At 47.1% G+C, this 24,069-nt stretch overlaps 1 protein-coding gene across 1 annotated transcript in view; it reads right to left on the bottom strand.

Moving 5' to 3' along the window:
- Window positions 1-17,618, bottom strand: part of LOC135809856 (sushi, von Willebrand factor type A, EGF and pentraxin domain-containing protein 1-like) — a 31,330-nt gene extending 13,712 nt beyond the window's left edge. The window contains exons 1-16 of the mRNA XM_065323295.1: window positions 17,421-17,618; window positions 15,001-15,057; window positions 13,952-14,173; window positions 13,473-13,646; window positions 12,758-12,931; window positions 12,130-12,303; window positions 10,388-10,561; window positions 9,950-10,123; window positions 9,058-9,231; window positions 8,481-8,654; window positions 5,920-6,111; window positions 5,296-5,469; window positions 3,710-3,883; window positions 2,837-3,010; window positions 2,480-2,653; window positions 545-618 (exon numbers count right to left, since the gene is read on the bottom strand). Coding sequence (XP_065179367.1) covers window positions 545-618; window positions 2,480-2,653; window positions 2,837-3,010; window positions 3,710-3,883; window positions 5,296-5,469; window positions 5,920-6,111; window positions 8,481-8,654; window positions 9,058-9,231; window positions 9,950-10,123; window positions 10,388-10,561; window positions 12,130-12,303; window positions 12,758-12,931; window positions 13,473-13,646; window positions 13,952-14,173; window positions 15,001-15,057; window positions 17,421-17,496 — 2,535 coding nt within the window. The 5' untranslated portion in view covers window positions 17,497-17,618. The remainder of the gene's footprint in view (window positions 1-544; window positions 619-2,479; window positions 2,654-2,836; window positions 3,011-3,709; window positions 3,884-5,295; window positions 5,470-5,919; window positions 6,112-8,480; window positions 8,655-9,057; window positions 9,232-9,949; window positions 10,124-10,387; window positions 10,562-12,129; window positions 12,304-12,757; window positions 12,932-13,472; window positions 13,647-13,951; window positions 14,174-15,000; window positions 15,058-17,420) is intronic.
- Between the last annotated feature and the right edge of the window lie 6,451 nt (window positions 17,619-24,069).

The raw sequence follows: 24,069 nt of genomic DNA, 5'->3' as shown, positions 1-24,069 counted from the left end.
CTGAGTCCAACATATATATGTATGTCCGTGTGCATGTGCGAGGGAACGCCTGCATTTGACTTGTGGGAAGGGGTCCATGCGTGACCCCTGTGTGGGATGTTGCTGCAGTCGATATATTCATGTCAAACCCGACGGAACCCGTCCGGTTGGTTAGGTCAATACCGGACCAACGTTTGGGCCTTCAACAAGTGTTCACTGCTGTGGAGGGCATGTGCCATCGCCATATCATACACAAAGTATGAAAGGCAATGTTACTACCGGATAAATCAAAACCTGCTTGCAGCGGGTCTGCCTGCAGACTATGCCCCTCCGAGAGCATCTACATCCTACCCTGCTTCTATCCTACCCTGCTTCTATCCTACCCTGCATCTCCATCCTACCCTGCATCTCCATCCTACCCTGCTTCTATCCTACCCAGCATCTCTATCCTACCCTGCTTCTATCCTACCCTGCATCTCCATCTTACCCTGCTTCTATCCTGCCCTGCTTCTATCCTACCCTGCTTCTATCCTAACCTGCTTCTGTTGAAATTTACAACACTTACTGTGCTTTCATAAATGGTGGAAGAGTACTGAGTGCGGCCGTTGGCAACATCCCTCGGTGTGCCACAGTCAATCACTGAGGAAAGGGAAGGAAACAAAGCATTAGGAAAATGTGAATCATCAACAGCGATAAAACATTCCGCCGCATGGCCACAGTCAACAGTCCTATGATAGAAACAGTTCCCTCCCCCCCCCCCCCCCCCCCCCCCAGCACACACCTTCTCCCCTTCTGTTCAGCAGTGGCGTGTCCAGGATTTGGCTGAGGGGGGTTGCGGCCGGGATCAAGGCGGGATGGGGACATCATGGGGTAGGGGTACATGACATCATGCTACTGTCCCAAGTCAGCCATTTTGAAAACCAATGTCAAGAAGCTCCTCCTGTAGCCCCCTTCTTCAACAGTTATTCACCCGAACGGCCCCAGAGACTGTTCCGGAGGATCAGCGCGCCACACGGGGACAAGTATCGAACTTGCTTCAAGTTCCCTTTCTTCGTGGGCCTGCGGGACGATCGACCATGATGTTTCGGGGAAGCATTCTCTGGAACGCTCTCCTCTCTGATTTTAGAGTGATACGTGTCCCTGGTCCCTTCCGAAAAGCTCTTTCTGCCATTGATATACTTACTTTGTGAATATCCTCATTAAACTTTTATTATCTGCCATAAATTCCAACCTTCTATTCTATCAATCATTTGTGCATGCATGTCTATAAAATCAACCACGTGTTCCTGACTCCATGAAATTGTCTTTCTATTCTTTGACTCCATGAAATCAGTATTGTCTTTCTATTTCTGACTCCATGAAATTGTCTTCATCTAAATGTTTCCTTTTCTTCTTGTGGTCCTTTCTGTCTTATATTAATATTATTATCATTTCTTGTTTTCCCTTGCATATCATCCCTTCATCACTCTGTGAGAACCTGTCCTATGGGCAGGTGAGAAGGCATCTCTGCCTGTTCATTTGGTGAAGTAAAATAAACAACAACAACAACAACAACAAGCCGTACATCTCACACACCACGCGCAGTATTTCTGTACACGCAGCAACAATGTACATTGTAAACTTCAAATTTGCCGTTATGTGAGCGAATCAACTGCAATTATTTATGCGAGTCCAACAATTTCTCACCGCTCTCAAAGTATCCTTTACATAGGCAGCGGTACTTGTGACTGTGCGCTGTTCTTCATGTTCTGGCTGCTCGCTGACAACAGGTTCTTCCACGTCTGGCAGAGTGTGACTGTCAGTCCGCTCCGAAAGTTCAACTGGAATAACAGCGACTTCATCACTCCCACTGTTTCCTGTTGGAGCGGCAGCAGGAGTTGCGCCGCGACAGGAACGCTTTACAAAAATTCCAGGCTCTGCTGGCTAGAGCTTGGCCTTTTGGGATGTCCCTGAGACATCGAAGAAAAGCCTTCGAGTCAACCAAAACACGATTCGAACGAGGATGATCGCCTGAGCCCTCGGCATTCGAATCGTGTTTTGGTTGACTCGATCGAAGACTTTTCTTCGATGTTTGTACCGTTGAAGACGCGTCGAGCGCGTCCCAGCAGGGATCACACTGTACAACAGTACACAGTCAGGTCACCGTGTTTCTGTAGCCGTGCATGCTCACTGCACTGTACCGTGTACGTAGACTCTACTCTGTAGACTGTACTGTACTAGTCTGTAGTGTGTACAATCAACACCAGCTCGAGCACCGTACCGTGCAACCGCATTTGGACAATCGTTTCAGGCCGCGCGCGCGCCTAGCCTAGTCTAGCTAGATCCGGCGCCCTGCCTTTTATTTTTCGAAACCTAGGTCGAAATTTTTGAGGGGGGGGGGGGGGGGGGGGCGCGCGCCCCCCGCGCCCCCCCCCCCCCCCCCTAAACCCGCCACTGTTCAGGGTTTTTCGAATGTCTTACTGGCTCTTTCTAACTCTGCAAAACCAGTACTCCTCCTTACCTTCGCACACCGGTATTGGGTTGTTCCATTGGCCGTTTGCCTGACAAGTGATGAGATCTCGGCCATTCAGCCTGTAGCCAGTATCGCATACAAATGAGACGGCACCAGCGAAAGAGAAGTCATTGCCGATGCGGCGTCCATTGGCGGGCTGACCTGGGTCGCTGCAGCTGATCACTATGGAATGATAGAAGTACAACAGAACAGCAGAATATTCACGCATGGTCGACCAGGCAATCAATGAGCCTATATTAGATATACAGTACTACAGGCGTGGTGTAGATAATACTGACCACGTCGTCTACACAGACACAAACAAAATAACAAATAACAATTCAGCAGCAAAGTAATATCTCTTACACTCGCAAGTGGGCAGACGGGCATCCCACGTTCCATCAACTAGACAGACACGTTGCTGAGGTCCGTTGAGCGAGAAGCCGGGGTTGCAGAAGTACTGGACTCTCTCTCCCACCGACAGACTGGGCAAAGTACGATGGCCATTTTCAGGTGTTCCAGGATCACCACATACACCACCTGAGTTTCCAAAGCAATCAAACCAGAGTTCATATTGATGTACTTGTTGGTCAATGTTTCATCGTGTGATAACATAGATGTATCCCATTTAACCACTATACTCTTGTGTACACATACAGTTCAATATCTGCATTGTCTCTTAAAATCGGGAGGGTTCATTTTTGGATCCATTTTGGATAGTGTCTGATAAATCGGATGATTTGGCAGCACTGGAGAAGTGTGTTTTAACACACTTCCATCGTCAATTTTTTGCATGCATCTTACATTCTCACAAACATTGTATCTGTTCGGAATAGTTGTAGAGACTTCTTTGGTGATAATTGTATAGGAGAGGTGGCTGCTTCCCGCACTGGAGCCCACGCTTTTCCGCCGTCTTGACTTGACATTCGACTGTGTATGCACAGTCATGTTGTTGCCTTTTCATGCATACTTTATGTTGCTTCCTGATGTGTTCACCCTGAACAGCGTGTAGGCAAGCATTGTGGCACTCTCCGTCCAGTGTGCCTATGATCAAGTTACAATACCGCATGGATTAAACGATGAGTCGTTTTTTTTATTTCCTGTAAGAGTCCAGGAAGAGCAAAGGACGAAAATGTTCGGTTCTAAAATTTCCTTGTGTTCATTCAGACTGGTGGGGTTTGCGCACATGCATGCACTGCATTGAAGAATACCGTATTATTGCGGCAAATTAAAACTTACGGACACAGACAGGCGGTGGCTGGCTCCATTGTCCGTCGGACTGGCAGGTAGCTCTGGGCTGTCCGTCCAGTACGTATCCAACGTCGCATTCATACATGACCGAGTCCCTGTACATAGTGGTGGTGAAGAGAGCTTTACCATTGCTGATGGCGCTCGGTGTTGGACATCTAACAGCTGATCACAGGAAAAAGGGGATCAGCGCAAAGAAAAGAAGTTCAGTGATGGATGGTCAAAAACCATACATGTACTTCAATTCAAAAATTAATGCGATTGAATGGCATCATTAACTACATCGTAACATGTAAATGCTAGCGTCGGTGCATGCACACATTAACAGCACATAACACCGGAGGAGCGACGAGCTATGCTCTGGTGAAATCCCTGTGCCATGGCCAGTAGTTCGGCTTACTTAAAGCTCGAAGCTGTACTGGTGTAGCTTAGGTGGCGGAAACAGCTATCTATCTACAGCATAGGGTAATACCGGAGGATGCAACCAGTTCCAATCATGTTATTCGTCTTATCGAACAGATACTGTATAGCAGGAAATTTTCGGACGGAAATATTTTCGGACAAAGCCGAATTTCGACCTTTTGCACGGATTTTATTTTCGTACAGTGCTGCATGCTAAATACTGTATGCACGTGTTTGCAAGCAGTACGCATGTACATGTATAGTGTACACAATTGTCACATGACCGAATTTTAGTACAGAATTAATTTTAGTACAAAAGAGGCCATGTACGAAAATTGTACGAAAATAAATTCCGTCCGAAAATTTCCTGCTACACAGTATTCACTCAGGGCCAGTGCTTGTGGTAAGGCCCTGGCCGTGCCACTTTTTGCCAATTCCAGGCTTCGTGAAGTGTTCGGTGTGCATTCGCTTATGTGGAAATACAAAATAATGAGGTATCCTTGTATGCTCCTCGCTAGAGTTGCTCCCTTACAAACTGTTATTGTTGTTCGGTGTGGACTACTGTTCTAGCTGTATGTATATTTGCCGGGAAGGGAATTTGTAGCTGAAGCACACAGATATATGACACCGCATAGAGGTAGAGGTGCATCCTCCAATGGTACTGGCATTGGGCATGGAGAAATGATCGGACCTGTAGCCGACCTGGGGTTGTGCCAGCCCCACCCAGGAGCTGGCCATGGACCTGTCTGTGGAATCATTTTTCATCACTACAGTCCATTCATAAAAAAACGATGAGCGCTGGCTCTGGGAAGCTCCCGTATTTGGCGATTTTTCGTGATCTTATTGTACACAGTGCTGTGAAATTTGAAACTATAAAAGGGTCCAAAAAGGTATCTCAACTGAGGGTCGAACCGCAAGTGGAGTGAAGCGGCCTGGATTTTCACGGTTTGCACAATTCAGTACTTTTGGAGAGAAACCTGGCCGAAATCCTATTCTTGTTATGGCTTGCTTTTTGGAGAAATAGATTTCAGAAACACAATTGGAAGAGAATTCCATGGGGGTTGCAAAAAATTGTGATAAAACTTAAAATTTGACTCATTTATGGCCAAAAGCTAGGATATTATCTTTTTATGTTGTTAGCAAAACCAAGATCAAAACAGGCAGCATAACCTTACGGTCACATGTTGGTCGTGGCTGTGACCAATCGCCGCTGGCGAGACAAAGCAGCGAGGGAGCCCCACGCAGCATGTAACCAGTATCGCACGTGAAGCTGACAACTCCCATGAAGAGGAAGTTGTTGCCTTGCCTTGCACCGTTGGCAGGCATACCAGGGTTGGGACACTGTACAGCTGCAAGGATGGAGAGAGAGAGAGAGGGAGGAAAATCAAGATTTTTTGAGCTTATCAAACTGTGATGTTTATGGTTTTGTACACACAAAACTGGCAACCCCGACTTGCACGGTGCCCCATGTGCTTCGACTTGCACCTGTGGGCTTATATACGGCGTATGAACAAGATTTCACTACACTTTCCCATAAGCTTTAATGTGGTGATTTCCTAACACATTGCTCTTTTTGTCTTGTCGCTCTAGTGGGCACTTCAAATACAAAATAATGTATATTTATTGCTCCCATTATTACAACACCCTTCTTGCTTCATGTAGAAGTATATTACCAGCATTCTTTCAGTTTTTCAGCATCTTAACCTGCCTCATGGCTTCTGTTTAATCTTGTTAACATGCCTAATTGTCCATCGTGCCCCATTGCTGCATTCCTGTTGACATTTACACATAACACTTACGGACACATTCAGGCACTCTCTGATCCCATTGCAGCACAGACGCTCCCGGCGTGGGAGGCAAACACCGTCGCTCCGGCGGTCCGTTGAGTGTGTAGCCGGGGTTGCACTCAAAGCGAGTCACCGAGTTCAGTACGTTGCCGTCCATGTTGCGGAAGCCGTTCTCTGGTCTGCCAGGATCGCCACACACCATAACTGCACATTGTGAGGCAAACCGAAGCACACAAATGTTCTGTGAGAGGCCATTTACACCAGCAATCTGTTCCACAATGTGTAGTGACTGACAATATACATTAACCCTTTCACTGCCAGCTGACCACTCAAGGTGACAAGGCGCTCCCTGCCAGGCTGTCAGCTGAGCTGTACACCCCCTCCCTGCCAGGCACTTTTTACCTCCAGCTCGAAAAATCGAAAGGCCAACTTTTCCTGGATTTTTTGGTACTTTCTGTACGGAATATCGCTTTCCAAAGTATACATCGTAGGTAGACAACTCCTAAAGGAAGCCATTGCCGTCGAAAAAAATCGCAAAATCCGAAGTACAAACGTGCTGCGCGCTCTAGCGCCAGCCGCTGTGCAAAAATGCATGCCATGTCATGCGAAAGTGCGCCGTGCGCCGCATGCGCTACATACACTATGTACACGACCGGCCCGGACACTCGCGAAGTACAGTTAGTTGTTGTTTTGGAGAGAGAAGCAGATCCTTTTTTTGTTAGCTGGGATTGAAAGATCTGCCAGTGGACCGGAGAGCTACAACACTGGAAGCAGAAGAGATGGAGTGCGGAATGTGCTCTGTCTTCGTGGCAACAGGACTTCAGTTGCGAGAGACTTTCGTCCTGTTGTTGCGGACGAAATTCTTGTTGCTGCCACCAGGAAACTCGGAGAACGAAACGATCGTAAGTCGTTTGGTGAAGCAGATCGTGTCGGTGAACAGCTGCGGAATGTTCTGCCGCCATGGTGGTCGTTTGTTCTCCGGATTAGCAGCAGTCCGAATACATTTCGACTTCGGAGAGTGAAGCGCTTCCTTGTTCCGTTGACAAGCGCGGCGTTCGCGGGTGTAATGCACTTTCGCATCAGCTTGCAGTAGATCGTCAGGCATTGAGCCAGAGGTAGGTGTCGTTGTAGAAAGAATATTATAATTATGTTGTAGCTGACATACCTGTAGTGTCTCTTGACTGTGCCGGTCGCCATTGTAACGTAGTTCTTAGAAAATTTTAGTTCTGGACCCGGCGAGCGCCGCCAGAGCTGTTTCCGTCAAGTTTGCAGTGAATGCGTCCGTGAGGAATCCGTCGTGTGGTTGTCTCTACCCGTGACTCCAACCGCCTATCGCAATGGATAGCCGTCTAGAGTCTTGGGCAATGGCTAGGCATCAAGTCTGAACCAAATATCATGCTCCTTGCAATGAAAGTTGACGGGAAAGAGAAAAAAACTGGCACCGACTCAGCAAGGTGGAAGTGCGTGAGAACCGATTTCTTCCGCGCCGCTCGGCTAAAAATCAGATGCGTATTTTCAACGACGCTGGTTCGATTTTTTTCAAATGGCAACCCATGCTTCTGGCAGCGTATTTCGGTGGGTATGGACCTCTTCTAGGGCCTAGTGGCCCTCTACCACGGCTAAACAACTCCAATATTCAAAAATAGCGGCCCAAACTGGCTTAAGTCTGCCTGTCGACAAAAGTCGACGGTGGCACTGGGGACTGCATGTTTCCTTGTCGACTTTCGTCGACAGTGGCACTCAGAGTGCATGAATGCGCTGTCGACTTTCGTCGACAGTGGCAGTGAAAGGGTTAATGTAAACATTTTCTCGTGCAACACAAAGGGAAATTTGATTCGAAAGCTCCTCCATTGCTCCAGCAAATCAATTTGAAGCCAATGTGTTGGCGGTACCAAGAGTACACGAAAACCAGAGTGTGCAGCTCGGATGGGTTGCTGTCACGGCAAAATTCCGTGATTACATCATTTTAGTGACGCGGTGCGTACAAGCAGGATTCAAGCAGGTCTATTTCTGCACAACTGCAGCTCAATTGTACGCACCACGCCACGTCCCGCCTCAGATCTGCACCTAATATGATGTAATCATGACAGTGCTGAAAGGTTACAAATGTGATAATGTGACAATGAAAGTTTGTGCTCGTTGTGGCCATGCCTGGCCATTTCTGTGCTCTGTGTTCTGTACTGCTCTTATTGTTAACACACTGTAGTGGATTAGCGCATTGTTTGCACCCACTTGATCTGTATTTCTCACTTTCATTCTCACGTATCACATTTGTAACCTTTCAGCACTTTTACCATATACTTTCATGTTTTCGCTTGGGTGGAGCTATTGCCTTAAGTTAATATCACTTAAACACTTGCTTTGCACTCAGTACCGTCCACTTTGCTATGCCATTGGAATGCCTGCCAACTGGGATTAATAGCTTCCCCATCAAGTATCAAGCATTGGCAACTATTATCCTCCGTAGAGATTGCCTTTTACAGCCTGGAACCTCTCTGTTTCTAGAGATTGCCTTTTTGTATGCGTTGTACACCCGTGCTGCTGAATAAAAGGAAGAAGAGAGCTGGACTTACCGACACATACTGGAACTGGATCACTCCACCGTCCAGTCATCAAACAATCTATGGTGGGAGATCCTTGCAACATGTACCCACGGTCGCAAGTGAAGCTGACCATAGAACCGGCATTGAAATCATCTCCGATCCTTGCTCCGTTTGCTGGCATTCCAGGATCCGTGCACCTGATCCCTGTGTGAATAGTAAGAGACGATGAGACCATATTGAAATGACTGCTAACATCTTGGCAGAGCAAAGCATGTAAACAAGTCCACACCTAGGTGTCTGACCCAAAGAGATCATTGAAATACCACAGATTCGGTTTTGCTAAAACATATGAAAGAGATGAACTAAGACGTTACAGCTTTGATTGTAATGTTTGAAGATGTTGGTTGCTAACTTGCTAGTGTTTGATCATGACTACCTGATTTCTATCACACTCAGCATGTGGAAATTTAGACGTGCTTTCCATATGCTCCAGATGGCAGTCTCGAGCTGCTCAAGTGTCAACCGGCAAGAATCATGAGCTTAAAGGTTAGGAGCCGCCAACACTTTTTTTCAAATGAGGATAGCATTTTGATAAAAATCAACTCACGTTCACAGGTAGGAGTGGGCCGTGTCCAGCGTCCGTTCATTTGACACTCAGCAGCGGGCTCTCCAACGATCTTGTACCCTCGGTCACACTCCCAGTCGACAGTATCACCGACAGTTGTGCCGCTCATCTTGCGACTACCAAACCGTGGTGTGCCGGGGTCACCACAGCTCCCCACTGCGCAATCAGGAGATACACACAGACACATTAGACAAGTTTCCTAGTCCCGGAAGGGAAGGGAGGGGGGGGGGGGGGGGAGCGTGTGTAGTACAGCTATGTCCTGATGATGTCCAACCCCTGGGGGTGTGTTCCGATCTGGCTGGGTGCATTGCATCCCTTGCTAAGACTACGGGTTTCAAGTCGCAGTGTGGCTCATGATGTACGGTACTAGGCACGGCAGTAAAGCAGAATGCCGACGCCCTTATCAAGCCGGACTTCATGCAGCGCAAATACAAGTGCTAGTCTCAGCATCTCGGTTGTTTGGTATGAAGAAACTGGTCTGGTCTCCCCAAACCGTGCATACAATGGAACTCAGACAACTTAAGAGAGGTTCCTGAATCTAGACAATACTAGTCCATGATTACTTTGGTTCCACTGCAAACTGACATTCGCTGAATACTACTATGGCATTCGCCGTGTAAATGGGCTCTCGCTGAGCAATGGATGATTTATAGTAAAGAAAAAGGACCAAGGAACTTCAAATTACACTATAACGTCCACTAACACCACCAGTTACTAAAAATCAGCTAATACGATAGCATTGCACATTGCAGTTCCTTGGTCCTTTTCTTTACTATAAATTAATGAGTGATTTACTGCAGAATCCCGAGGACAACAGCTAAGCAATCTAGCAGAAAGAATTATACCGGTCAGCAGTCGTAGTCAGCATACTCACAGTTGCAAGAGGCTGGCTCGCCCGACCACGTCCCATCAGCCAAGCAATGACGCACGGTCGATCCAAGGAGACGGTATCCATCGTTGCACGAATACGTAACGTGGTTGGTGTACGTGAAAGCATCCCCTTGTCGTGCGCCGTTCTCTGGGCGACCGGGATTGCCACAGTCAACCACTACAAAAGACAGGTGGCACACCATACATGATAACAACATTGAAACACCCTAAAAGAGAAAAAGATTCACAATAAGCACCTAACTGTTACCAACACTGAATATCTTTGCATCGTTTAAAAAAATATCATTTTAAATATCTGAGAGATCTCACTGGAATATATGTCACTCCCCAGGAGCTGAGAAGCACACCGGTCGAGCTCCATCCACCTGCTGCAAATCATTCATACAACTTCTTCATGGGGTAAGTCACACAATCAACTTACCCATGCAAGATGGCAGTGGCATATTCCAGGTTCCGTCGGGCAGGCAAATCAGTTGCTCAGCACCAGCAAGTCGGTGGCCGGCATTACAGTAGAAATCTAGCTCGTTTCCGACAGCGAAACCATCGCCGGTGTACCCACCATTAGCTATCGGCCGTGGAATAGGGCACATGATTGCTGCATAGAAGGGGAAACACCACACAGTACGCATACAGTGTTCGTGGAATAGGGCACATGATTGCTGCATAGAAGGGGAAACACCACACAGTACGCATACAGTGTTCGTGGAATAGGGCACATGATTGCTGCATAGAAGGGGAAACACCACACAGTACGCATACAGTGTTCGTGGAATAGGGCACATGATTGCTGCATAGAAGGGGAAACACCACACAGTACGCATACAGTGTTCGTGGAATAGGGCACATGATTGCTGCATAGAAGGGGAAACACCACACAGTACGCATACAGTGTTCGTGGAATAGGGCACATGATTGCTGCATAGAAGGGGAAACACCACACAGTACGCATACAGTGTTCGTGGAATAGGGCACATGATTGCTGCATAGAAGGGGAAACACCACACAGTACGCATACAGTGTTCGTGGAATAGGGCACATGATTGCTGCATAGAAGGGGAAACACCACACAGTACGCATACAGTGTTCATGGAATAGGGCACATGATTGCTGCATAGAAGGGGAAACACCACACAGTACGCATACAGTGTTTGGAATACATGGTGGGGGAAGAGGACTGAGTCTAGGGAGCTGTAACTACACCATGTGTACTGGATACACAGAGACACTGGAGCCTCCTTTGAGCATAAGACCTCTTTCCCTATGTAGCCCGGTAATGAGGTCCTGTGACCATGTGCTTCTTCGACGAAGCAGGATGCGCTTGATGACAGAGATGCTAGTACACCCATGCACAAGCATGTGCGTGTGTAGTTGTTGTGCATAGGAGACATCGCCAAATTTATGCTACTTATACACAGTCATATAGAACCGGAAGAAGCACGAAGAATATCAGACTAGTTAAGTCATCAACAACAAACACTGGGCAACATGTCACCAAATAGCGCCCACTGTGATCTGTTCAGTGTCAAATAGTACATAGGTAAGGTAAGGCAAGACTGTATGTGCTAATAGAGGACCTGCCAGCTTGGAAAGGTGAGGATCAGCAAACGCTAGTGCCAGAATGATCGCCCGTGAGAAAACAAGACCGTGGCATTACACTACTTCACCTGTGGCTAGGTAAAGTGCTAATAGAGGACCTCCTCCTGTGAAACAGAAAGGTTCCAGGCTCTACTTGGAAAGATGGGGATCAGCCAAATGTATCAACACTTTCCCCTCTACCTTTTAACTATGCATGGTAAGAAGACCCGTACCCAGCGAAGGGTTGTGCGCTAAATGAGCCACATTTTTCATGAACTGTGAAGTATAAACACCCTGTAGTATAAATAACTTGTGAGGTGCGACTCTTAGTGTGTTGTTGTAAGACTGGACACAAAGGCTGAAGAATATGTTTTCACCTGATGGCTGCATTTAGTTTTCTTACCGTGTGCGTGCGTGTGTGTGTGTGTGTTTGTGTGTGTGTGTGTGTGTGTGTGTTTGTGTGCAAATGCGTTTGTGTGTGTGTGTGTGTGTGGCATACAAGCAAGTGTGATGTTGGCAGCAGTAGACCCATGCCTAGTGCACATAAGAGCAGTACCATAATGGCAATTTGTCCAGGCTTTGACTTACGCACACACTGCGCTGGATCTCCAGACCAAGTACCATCGGTCTGGCATGTGCGCTGCTCACTGCCGCTCAACTGGAATCCAGCGTTGCACTCAAACTGGGCAACACTGCCCAGCGTCACCTGGTCACCAATCTTCCTGCCATGCATTGGCGCTTCCAAGCGACAGCATGAAAGAGCTAAAGAGAAAGGAAAAAGGTGTGCAGGAAGGGACACGTTTCAAACATGCTTATCTCTATAATGATGCGCTACACTTCTCTAACTCTCGACTCGAAACATGATTCTACCAACATGCGCACTACAGTACATACGTGGTTAGCATACTTCACGCAAAATCCATACGGAGTAGGGAGGTTCAATTCTGGTCAGGAGATAGGGAAATGTTTACGAAACATCAGCAGAATCGGGAGGTCCCCTGCCTGATAGGGATGTTCGGTACCTCTGCTAGGTTTTCATACCACCCTCTCCTGGCATATATACCGGCATGGTCGGCACCCAATCTTCATGTTGCCTGATGATTGCGTGAGCATGAAACTTGAAGTAGCAGCAAACAAGCCTTGATTGTCCTTGTTGTTCTGTTCTGGTACCTGTGCTATAATATTCACTTGAAAAATGGTGGTGGCGACCACTCACGTTCACAGCTTGGTCGTGGATGTGACCATTGCTGGGTGTTGAGACATGTGAGGGTAGGCTCTCCGTTAATCATGTAGCCCGTATCACACGTGTACATGACGGTGTTATCTACGCGCAGTCCCTCCAGGCGACGGCTCGCAAACCGCACATTGCCCGGATCTTCGCAGTTCTGAGCTGTGAGCAATAGGTGAACAACACAAAGCATCCTGATGAACTCACTGCATTTTTTGCAGTAATAGTATTGGTTTTGTCCCTTGATGAGTTTGCTTTTGCTGCATGCACAGGAGATTTCAAAGGGATAATGCAAAGCAGATGTGAGAAAATACCAAGGAAGTACTTTTTTGTTGAAGCACTATGCATTATTGTTGCGATCAGTGGCAGGGTTTTTACAATAGGTGTAGTGCTCAACCAGCATGGTGCTAAGTTTGCCATTAATCGCTGAAATTCTCTACTCTTTGCTTGCCATACTCAGGAGCTACTACTACCTTGCACTGTGCCAGCCTCCAATCTCACTTCAGGGACGGCAAAATAGGGAACATAATGTGGCAGTGTCTGGTCTCAACACACAACCCAGATGGGAAGTACTGTAGATCTTTGGTACGTGTGGTGTTCAGGGAGTACTAGGGTACTCTATGAAGGCAGGCAGAAAACTCTCAGAACCGAAACAAACACAGAATAAAAATCCAATCAGTCACAACGTGCACCATTCCCTTACGTGTGCAAGTGACGGGAACGCCACTAAATCTCTCGTCCTCGCGGCATGTTCTGCGCCTGCTACCCGTCAGCGCAAACCCATCATCGCATCTGAACTCTACCACGTCTTCAAACAGAAAGCGATTTCCGATCCGCTGTCCATTTTCTGGCACGGCGGGCTCTGGGCACGAGATTGCTAGAAGAGCAGAGGAAAAAAACAGGCAGGCCATGATCATTTCTTCGAGGAAGTAATCTCTGAGAAACAGCATCGAGCACAATTCATTATAATGATTATATTGACTAATCATTGGTATAATGATTATATTGACTAGTCATTGGTATAATTATTATATTGACTAATCATTGGTATAATGATTATATTGACTAATCATTGGTATAATTATTATATTGACTAATCATTGGTATAATTATTATCATCTACATTCCTAGCACGGCTGCAATCGTCAAGAATTCGAAATCGTCAAGAATTCCCGTACTCACGTTCACACGTCGGTGGTTCCCGGTCGAACTCAAATTGTTGCCGACCGGCGATGCGCAAGCACTTGCGTTCGAATGGCGCCTGAAGGGTCTGTCCGTTGCGCGTGAGGCTGTAACCTACAAAACACTCATAGCGGACGATGCCGTTCATCTGCACGACACCAGTGGTCACGTCGCCATTCACACGGTTGCCATTCTCGAAGAGGGGTTCCAGCACGCATGGGCCTGAAGCAAAAAAAAGAGAGAGAGGCAACAGTTTCATCACACAATTTGCATGGATGAATGTGAAGGATTCCTACAGCGGACGTAAAATACTCAGTCTGACTGAGTCTGACGAGAACCACAGAATCCAATTTTGCATGGACCCTGCATGTATCTAACTGTCGCCATGCATAGTTCCCCGTGGAAACCTTACAAATAGCACCAGACCTCCACATCGAATTAAATAGCATGTGTGCATTTCATCGGTTTGGGGAAGTTGACAAGGTAAAATGCGTAAAGAACAATTGACTGTCCCCAGCAGGACTCAATCCAGGGGCCTTACGACAAGGTATGCAATACTAAGCGACTAGGCTATAAGCCCATTGTACCATGCCAAAAGGAACACTCGAGCAATGCATGTGAGTACGCTGGGATCAGGAATGCAATTTTAACACCCCACACAGCCATGACCAGGAGGCCATGTGGGGTGTTCACGGCACACATTGTGTCACATCACAATGTGCTTTTCGTGTATTCGCTATCCCAGCAAAGTATATGTAAATGCATATAGTACAACATTGGAGCAAGGCTAGGAGTTTGCTACAACTCCGACTCTCATGCGCAGCGCAATCATCAGGCAACATCCGGAAACTGTTGATGTACATGTACACGATTATGGTCACCGTAGTCATAGGGTGCGTGTTGTAAAATTTTAATTAATACTTGCACAGAGGTTGCCTGTGATACTGTGTGCAGTCGCCACCATAGAAAATGTATTTAAAACCAGCAAAGGTTGGCAAAGCATCCTCGTAATCTTTTTTCATTAACTGAACATGCAAATATGTACATACAGAGTTTATCCTTGTCTTCCGGAACGCGGTCCCCTGATCCAATCAAATTGTCACATGCTGCAACACACACAACAGGAAGATAGCCAACAGGTCAACACGGAATCCGAGTTGATGCCGCAGCACCAGATGAAGTTGCGAGAAGATTTTAAGCAACACTAGAAACTCTTTGGAGACTTCCGTTATCGCCTTGTGATAGCGCTTTAATCTATGCTACATGCAGAAAAACATGACTGCGAGACAGTGGAGCATATTTTGGTAGAGATGCAATGAACATTTTGACTACTCAAGCTTATTTTAATCAATCAGCACCTCTCGACTACTGAAATAGTAAATTTCAACTTCAAACCTAAGGATTCACACTTGACCTGGTGGATAAAGGTGCTAAGACATACTCGGATAGAGAAACGTACACAAGAAGTCCTGCTGTGAGTGTAAACCCACAAATTCGACATCATACTTCGAAGTACATAGAAACAGAGCTGAGTTTGAGAGCACAGACTAGGACTGTGTAGCCCTTTGTTCTACACGTATTGTATTCATGGGGTCGAATTTCACTGTCCGACACCTTTATGACTCAAGTTTTGGTTCTGTGAACGCTGCCGCTGTTTTTGTTGTTGTTGTTGATGTTGTTGTTGTTGTTGTTGTTGTTGTTGTTGTTGTTGTTGTTGTTGTTGTTGATGTTGTTGTTGTTGTTGTTGTTGTTGTTGTTGTTGTTGTTGTTGTTGTTGTTGTTGTTGTTGTTGTTGTTGTTGTATTCTTCTATTTTACTTCGTTACACTGACTATGTGAACCCTACAAGCAGTAGTATGGTCATTTATCTAACCCTGGCCAGTGTGAGGTGGGACAAACATGATATCGTAGTGTGTATCCAATTAGTCTGCTTGCACACTGTCTCGTTGGGCAGCCAATGCGCTGCCTCGCACCTATTTAACTCTTTCTACGGAGTATGATCCTGATATGAGCATTCGTATTTATACATGCCATCAGAGATCTATCCTCCCCAACCATAAGCAGACAGTAAAAGTATCTCCATATAAAAGAGATAGTGAGATATGAAAGTATAGAGACCAACATACATGTAGTCACTATCCACTGTCTGAAGAGTGCTCACTGCCCCAGGGCAGAGCCTTCCAACAAAATAGCGATAACAGACGCTGTGTAGTGTGTTGCGACTCTGAATTTCACGTTAGGTCACCTCGTTCCCTGCTGTTCTGACTTCGCGTGAAATTCAGAGTCGCAACTCTGTTTGCTGCGAACGTGCTCATGCGCACACCAGTCACCTGGTCACCGCGCCTGCAGGCTACAACTTTCACACCAAGGTTCAGCTCGAGTGACAGGAACGCGCCCAGACAGGCTGTACGTGGTAGCCTGCGGGCACGGGCAAGGTGACCAGGTGACTGGTGTATGCATGAGCGCGTGACCGCTTACTCAACCGTGTACGATTGGGAATAAGGGCCGAACGCTGCATCACAGCCTTCTCGGACCAAACTGTACCCAGTCAACTCAGTGTCCAAAAGACTATGACATATGGGCCAATGCCGTTCATCCGTGAAATGGCGCTTTTAGTGATATTTTGCATACACCTCCCCATCTAGTAGGGCGCAGTCACCCAGTTTCGGTGGAAGTGGCGAGTTCGATTGGGAATAAAGGAGGAAGGAGCGTCGCAGCTTCCTCGGACCAAGACCATTCAACTCGGCACCCCAAACACTACGAGTAGTGAGGTTTTGCTACCTTTGGTACATGTAAACTGGTCAATTTCAGGAAATCATTATACTTGAGGCTCGTTAGAATAATGGCTTTTACAGTAATATGGCCACACAGTGATTTACATGATCCCACGTCACTCTACCATGGATGACGCAGGTGGCCAAATCTTCCCAAGGAGATCTAGGAAATTCGAAACCCCATCTGGAACAGAACATGCAACCCAAACAAGTGTCTTCTGTCATTCAACAGTAGCTTTAGGGTTGTCCGTGACAATGCAGTTACGCTAGGTGAAATCGGAACCACAGTTCAAAGCTGGCGCCTTGGACCAGTTCCGAATCCGAGGCGATACTGTAGTCTGTATCGGCACATGCGCCCGCCCAGCAGCATTCGTGCTACTTCCAGAGCGCCAAGGCCAGGGCGTGCAACGACTTAGGTGTGTGGGTGAGGACGCCGAATATGCGCTTTGGTTGAATTAATTATTTCACCTACATAGCACAACATGCACTATGCAGGTAAAAGAGAATGAATCAAAATTTTGATATTTTGCGGACGTAACAAACCGGGGATGTTTTCAGTCCTCTTCGTTTCCTGAAACTGAGTCCGCGGATCCGCGTTCGCAGCAAACAGAAATAACTGGACTTCTGCCTAAAATTCACGACAGTTATACACGCGAGTGCACGAGACGATCTACTTCACTCTGTGACTGCACGTACCTTCCAAAATATCCTGACCCCGTGCCGTCCAGTGTAAGACCGCACTTAGCAGAAGGAAGCAAAGGACAGCCTTCATGGCTGCTGGTTGTCTTCCCGAACGCTCCTTCTTTCCACGAAATGGGTTCGTTCGGCAATTAAACGCCAGGTCGAAATCAATAACCTTCTTCAGGACTCTCCTCTCTCACTTCAGGCTCCTTCGGTCATCGTCACTAGCTTTTCTAGCCTCCGGTGGAAACTACAAGGATTATGCAGTCACGTGTTAGATCGAGGTTCGCATACCGCAACAAACACACCGTCGATGCGCACTAACGCGGCTTCATACAGACACTGAGACAGGATCTGGGCCGATATAATCGTCAACGTCCCCCCAGGCGTGCAGAGGTGACACATGAAGGTCTGGATCCTTGTGACATTTCTGTTCTCTCTGTTGCAGGGAAGAAGCGCTAGCGCTGCAAGCTCAACTTTTGACTCCTTGTCTGCACTGCAGAGCGATGGTGCGTGCACTGCACAAGGCTTGTCAATGTCATTGCTCCGCCGGAGCGTAGCAAATCACCTCAATCAGTGTCTTGGGGCGCAATAGACCGAGTATATCTCTGTTTTGGCTCTGAATCTCTCGGATTCATGTAGTGTAGCCTGTAGGTCTACACTGTAGATACACTACTACTAGTACTAGTCCGACCGTAATTTTGCAGTGACTTCGGACGAGTCGTCGACGGCTGGGGCGCAATTCTGCCAGGAGCGCAGCCTCAGCCTACACTGTCTACAACTAGCCTACAGGCCAACTCCTACTCGGGTCGAAGTTCATGAACCCTTGTCAAATCGTGGCATTGCTTCAAGCGCTTGGAATGAAGCATACCGGGCGGGCAGGCTCGCGCGCTGCCATGATTGATCAGTTGATCGACGCCGTGCAGTCAGTGCTGCGATAACCTGAATGATTATGACTATTGTGTCCATCATTTTGAATCGAAATCCCCTGGCACCAGCGCTTTGGAAGCGGGTCGAGTTTGGCTCGGCCGAACCAAGTGGGATGAAAACTTATTTGGTCATCTTGGTCACGGCTGGGTTTACAGTGCTAGTACGCAGTGGTCCTCCGAGTCAAAGAGTATTTCCACTGAAATCCAGGAACTCCAGGATCCTGCCAGTGGCTTTGCTGCAATGCCAGTCGCTTCAAGCTGGTCTCCACGGACATGAGCATTTGACAGCGCAGTGAAGAGTCTACACAGCTTGTACATAGCGAACGTCCAAGCCTGATGTGTGCTGGTCAACAACGCAGTGGCATGCGGACAACAGTGGCTCGACTCTCGGCATAGGCTTTGATTGTCTCCCAAAACGCCCTGCGGACAAGCAACAGACCTATTCCTCCTAGATGTGGTCATGGTCAAGGTCAGAATCTGATTTTCCTCCCAAGCATCACTATTAATTTTTTGTTTCCTGGGACGGGCTAGGGAGACAAATACCAGGGCCATAGCATCGGAATTTCAGGTGGTCCAGTCCCCTGGGATACTTGATGGGCCGGAATGAGTATCGTTGATGAAAACCCCGTTTTCACAAACTGGGTGGGTCAACTTTGTTCGAAATAAGGTTCGGCCCTGGCTGGACCGGCCTGACCAGGTGCTACGGCCCTGGTCTAAGACCACACCAATACACACGAATCGAAGCTGAATAGAAGAAAATCTACTTTTGAAGTAACATTACCAGGTGGAGAGCAGACCTCATGGATTAACTCGTGTCACTGAAGCTGATAAGAGGTTTTAGACAAACAGCTGACCATGATTTACTGCAAATTTGCATTGCTAACTGGAGGCGTAGGAGTGATTGATACAATTAGATTGTTTGTAACGGTGCCCAGTGTGTCAGAAGTCAACAGACCTAGATGTCAAAAGAAACATGCTGCTAAGCTGCCACTACAACGTGTTTTGTCTGGCTGGTCTGGGACATGTCAGCCGGCGGTCACACGCAAGACACACAGAAACTCGAGTGTGTAACACCACACCAGTCATAGTCCTCATTCCCTCTTCGCCGTAGGCTGCCACTCAGACTTCAGAGCTTACAGTCCGTGTAATGACAGACATTATACATAGATGTTTACGCGCGTTGAGCGAGTAATACTGGCACCCGCTGATCACGTTTACCAAACCAGCCAAACATTCGTTGACCATACGAGCTCGTATGTGTTACCGTTGCCGAAGAATCATCAATTTTTTTAATATGTAAACAGTTTCGTACTGCATGTTGCGCCGGGTCTCAGTTGACTTAAAATATGCTTGGTTTATGTTACTGAAGACCTAACAACAGCGCAACAGCACTGTGACTAATATACCAGCCAGGTAAAGGACGCACATGAAAGCAGATGGGAGGAACATTATTATTGGACAGAAGAACCAGAAAAGTAGAAAAAAATGTATGTGCAAGGAGGTATTGGGAGATGTTGGAAATTACATTTGCATCAGACGGTGAGACGACTTGTCCCATTGTAAGGAGCTGCATCCGCCATTATAATTATTCTGTGTGGCAGGGCATTACCCGCCGTCAGTTTCTTCAGGAACAGAATGGAACTGATTGAGCTCTCCTTGACTGTGCACTTCACCGTCGGCAACTTGTTGCCAACTGACTTCCTAGTCTGGCTGTGCAATGCACCACCCTAGTGCGGTTGCCATGGATTTAGCCAATCACTACATAGGAGATTCACTGACTCAATCCGCAACAATGGTTTGACACGTGCATGACATATCCAGACACAATCTATGCGTAACATCTTTACTCATTCGTGATGAATAACTTACTACTGTTCTCACGTTCTGCTGATCAAAATAATCTACATCGTAGTGATTAGAGATGAAATCAACACACGCGCGCGCGCGCGCGCGTGCGTGCGCGCGTGACAATACATACACAGCAACTGTGTCTGATATCTACGTTCAAGGACCTTGCATCTTGCCAACCCTGGCAGGAGGTATGTCAATTGAACAATCACTCATCAGCAGTGGCTCACTTCATATCAAGAGTACATGTACATACATGAGAGCCCTGGTACACTCAAACAACATTGATTGACTGGCAAGTACAGAAATACCCAGCATCTACGAACTTCTACTAACTTCTACCACCCGTAAAACCTGGTAGAGCCAGTACAGGAAAGTAAAATCTGCCGCTTGGCCGGGGTAGAAAACAACGAACACATCTACTGAAAGAAGATTGACTGTAGTCACAGTTCTACCGAGACCTGTAGATCAAAAACGAACGCCCCCTAAATGTACCAACAAAGTGACGTATAGCTATACTAGCACAGTGTAGAAGCCAGAATTTAGGGAATGGGGAGGGGAATTCATGCAGGAGTAGACTGCTTCATTTATTGATTTCTCACAATCTCATAGTATATGTCGCCTTAAAGCTAAGGGCCGGGTTCCACTGCTGCTCCGCTGCTCGTCATCCGCGGCTTGAAATTCAACGCATCAGCATTACCATAGTGACCGTGGCTCGAGCTTTCGCAGCGAGGCCGTGGCTCACAGCGAGCTTTCGCTACAATTCTTGATCAAAAACTGCGAGCCGCGGTCGCAGCTCGACCTGTTTCCCGTACTTTGCATTGGTTTGTACGTGAGCATTTTAAAATTCAAATTTTAATTCGTTGCGCAGGCCAGAACACGAGGATTTTGTTGATTTCGTGCGTGTAGGCAGGTAAAACTTCGTGAAAAAGCATGGAGCACAACCGCGGTAAAAAAACGTATAAAGTTAAACCTTTTAAAGGCCACACCCTTCACAAAGTGACTTTTTTCAGTATTTTGTCTGCCTCGTGAATAGAACTGCAGTTATAAATTTATTTATTTTATTCATTTATTTACTGTCTGCACTTCATGGCACTTGGCATAATGAAAATAGCCTACACAAGAAAGTGAGGGTGAAGCCAACCACGGACCGAGGGCAAAAATGCAAACTGAAGATGACGGTACTTGGACCTGTACATGACGGCTACACAAGTGTGTCGCATGTGTTTAATCTATTTACAACTCCCTTGTGTACACATACACATACACTACACACAGCCCAGTGGCCTGGTCCGATAGGCCCTGTCATGTACAAGCAGGCACTGCATAAACATGTTTTGTTGTATTCTTAGTACTGTACACGTACCATGATGTCCAGCCAGGCCGACACATAACGGCCAGTGAGTACACCCATAGATCATTCTCTCTTATCCGGGCGGTCTGGATCGGGCACTACTCGTAGTGGCGTGCATTTAAGCACATGTGCCTATATCCGGGCATAAGCGCACCCTCACACTGAAATAAGCGCATGGGCTTACATAAGTGAACCTAAATGCAATTCCATCCCAAGACACACGGAGTCACGAACGCCACAAGAAACACCATGTACACATAGTTTAATGTGCATTGCGGTATCGCACTATTTGCATACTTATACAATGTACCGGTACACTAGCAACGCAAGCGCGTGCACCTACGTGTGAGACAAAACAGCCCGCAAAAATAGCAAATAATGCAAAAACTCACTCATCAGCACATGGGCCTTTATGTGCGTCTCTATGGGGTACACATAACTTCGAAGTATCCCGGTAACCATGGTAACTCTGAATCACATACGTTTTTCAATGGGCAAGGGCCAGAGATATGGCATCAGCATGACGTCACTATTGCCAACAAATTGGCAACAGAATAGTATTGCTTCCACTAAAACTCACCCATAGGGTGCTGGGTGGACCGAGGTGCCCGTAACCTGGAGGTCCGGATAAGAGAGGTACAACGGTACATGGCAATGGCCTGCGAAAGACGAAGAGTTTCTGCACTGCAGGGGGAGGGAAGGGGGCTCACTGATCCACTCATCTGTCCCTCCAGGAAGTCGCGATTCCACGGATGCAACAAATTTCGCGATTTTGGCCCAAACCCGTGGTTTTCTGCATAATCTGCGATTTCCCCGCGTTTTTTGTCGTTTCTGCACTTTTTTTAAACATTTTTCTGTACTTTTCCCCCACTGCTTTCCTTGATCATGTTGGTTTTTTGCACAGACTCGACTCATACTACTCCCGAGAGAGTGGAGTAGATCTACTGCCCAAATAGCGATTCTACAGATGCAACAAATTTCGTGATTTGGCCCAAATCCCCAATTTTCTGCAAATAATTCCGCGAATTCCTGGCAAGTTCCGCACTTTTCGGCGCATTTTTCGTTGCTTTCTGCCGCAATTTCGTGCGCAAGTTTTCAAGACTTTTTCCCGCAGGGACAGACTCATGATCATGATATGAGAAAGTGACAGGCAACAACAGCACACACGCCAACACTTCATCACAAGGATCATGCTACAAGGACCATACTCATAATGGATTATGCTACAAGGACCTTACTCACAATTGAACTCCGTCGGGGTTAGGCCGTGCTAAGGCCTAACCGGCCGTTAGGGCTCAAGGCCATTAAAATCTACTTCCAGAGACAATACAGGGGGACTCAATCGTTGTAAGAGAATATTGTGTGTGTGACAGGTCTTGGGTTCTGCAAAACAATTTGACAAGCTTTGAAATGGACACGCCGAAAACCCAGAACACTTAAGTAGATAGACCTAACCCCACCATGATTTCTGGATGGGAAAGAAGTGAAGGAGGGAGAACAGAGGGAGAGATTGAGTAAGTGAGAGGGAGAGAGTGAGTGAGAGAGAGAGAGAGACACACACACACACATACACGACAGGCATGCTCTCTCTCTCTCTCTCTCTCTCTCTCTCTCTCTCTCTCACACACACACACACACACACACACACACACACACACACACCTTGAACCTTGAACTTGCCCATTGCCGTAGGCAATGATAGCGAAAGGACTAATTCGGCGGCAACCGGCAGAAAGGTTCGTGGCGCTTGAGATCGCCGGGGCGGCGCACACACACACACACACACACACACACACACACACACACACACAAACACGAGAGCCAATACAGAGTGACAGATAGCGACCGACAGAGTTGCAGAATAGTAGAGAAGTGGTAAAGATGCCTGAAATATAACAATGGCTACCCATAGTAACCAATGAGTAGCCATTTTATAATTTCATTAGATATTCAGTGAGACATTCCTGGTGTAGCAGAGCTGTTTTGATGCAATTGTTAGGCAAATAGCAATCCACAACATGTCCACTTGAGTGAAACAACTACAACGTGAACTCAACCCTTTACCTGTAAGGTACTTCTGTTTGAAAAGATTTGCTGGCCTCCTGGTGGTGCTCGAGCAGTTGGCACTGCACCACGAACAAATAAAGTGCACATAGTATGAGTTTTTTTTAATAAATAATTATACATGTACATAAATTGTGCATAGGATCAGACCGTCCTGAAACACACGTCAACGAAATGATGTAAACAACCATGACCACCCCAGAGACAAGAAAATCATGCGGCGCAAAGCCTGAGGTTTACAATTTCACACGGTGCCCATCACCACGCAGGTACTGTGCACCTGGAAGCAGCCACCTGTGCACGTTAGGCTGCAAGTGGAAAGTGGGGCTACACAGATCTTCGTTGCGAGTGCGCTCGCTGGTGCCGGCGACAACACACTTGCGCAACCACGGCGGAGCGGTATATTGAACATGCCGTGCTGCTATGCTGCACGCTTGCAACTCAGGCATAACCACACGAAGATCCACTC

Source organism: Sycon ciliatum, chromosome 2, assembly GCF_964019385.1.
Source record: "Sycon ciliatum chromosome 2, ocSycCili1.1, whole genome shotgun sequence".
Lineage (NCBI taxonomy): Eukaryota > Metazoa > Porifera > Calcarea > Leucosolenida > Sycettidae > Sycon > Sycon ciliatum.
This window is presented reverse-complemented; position numbering and strand designations above follow the sequence as displayed.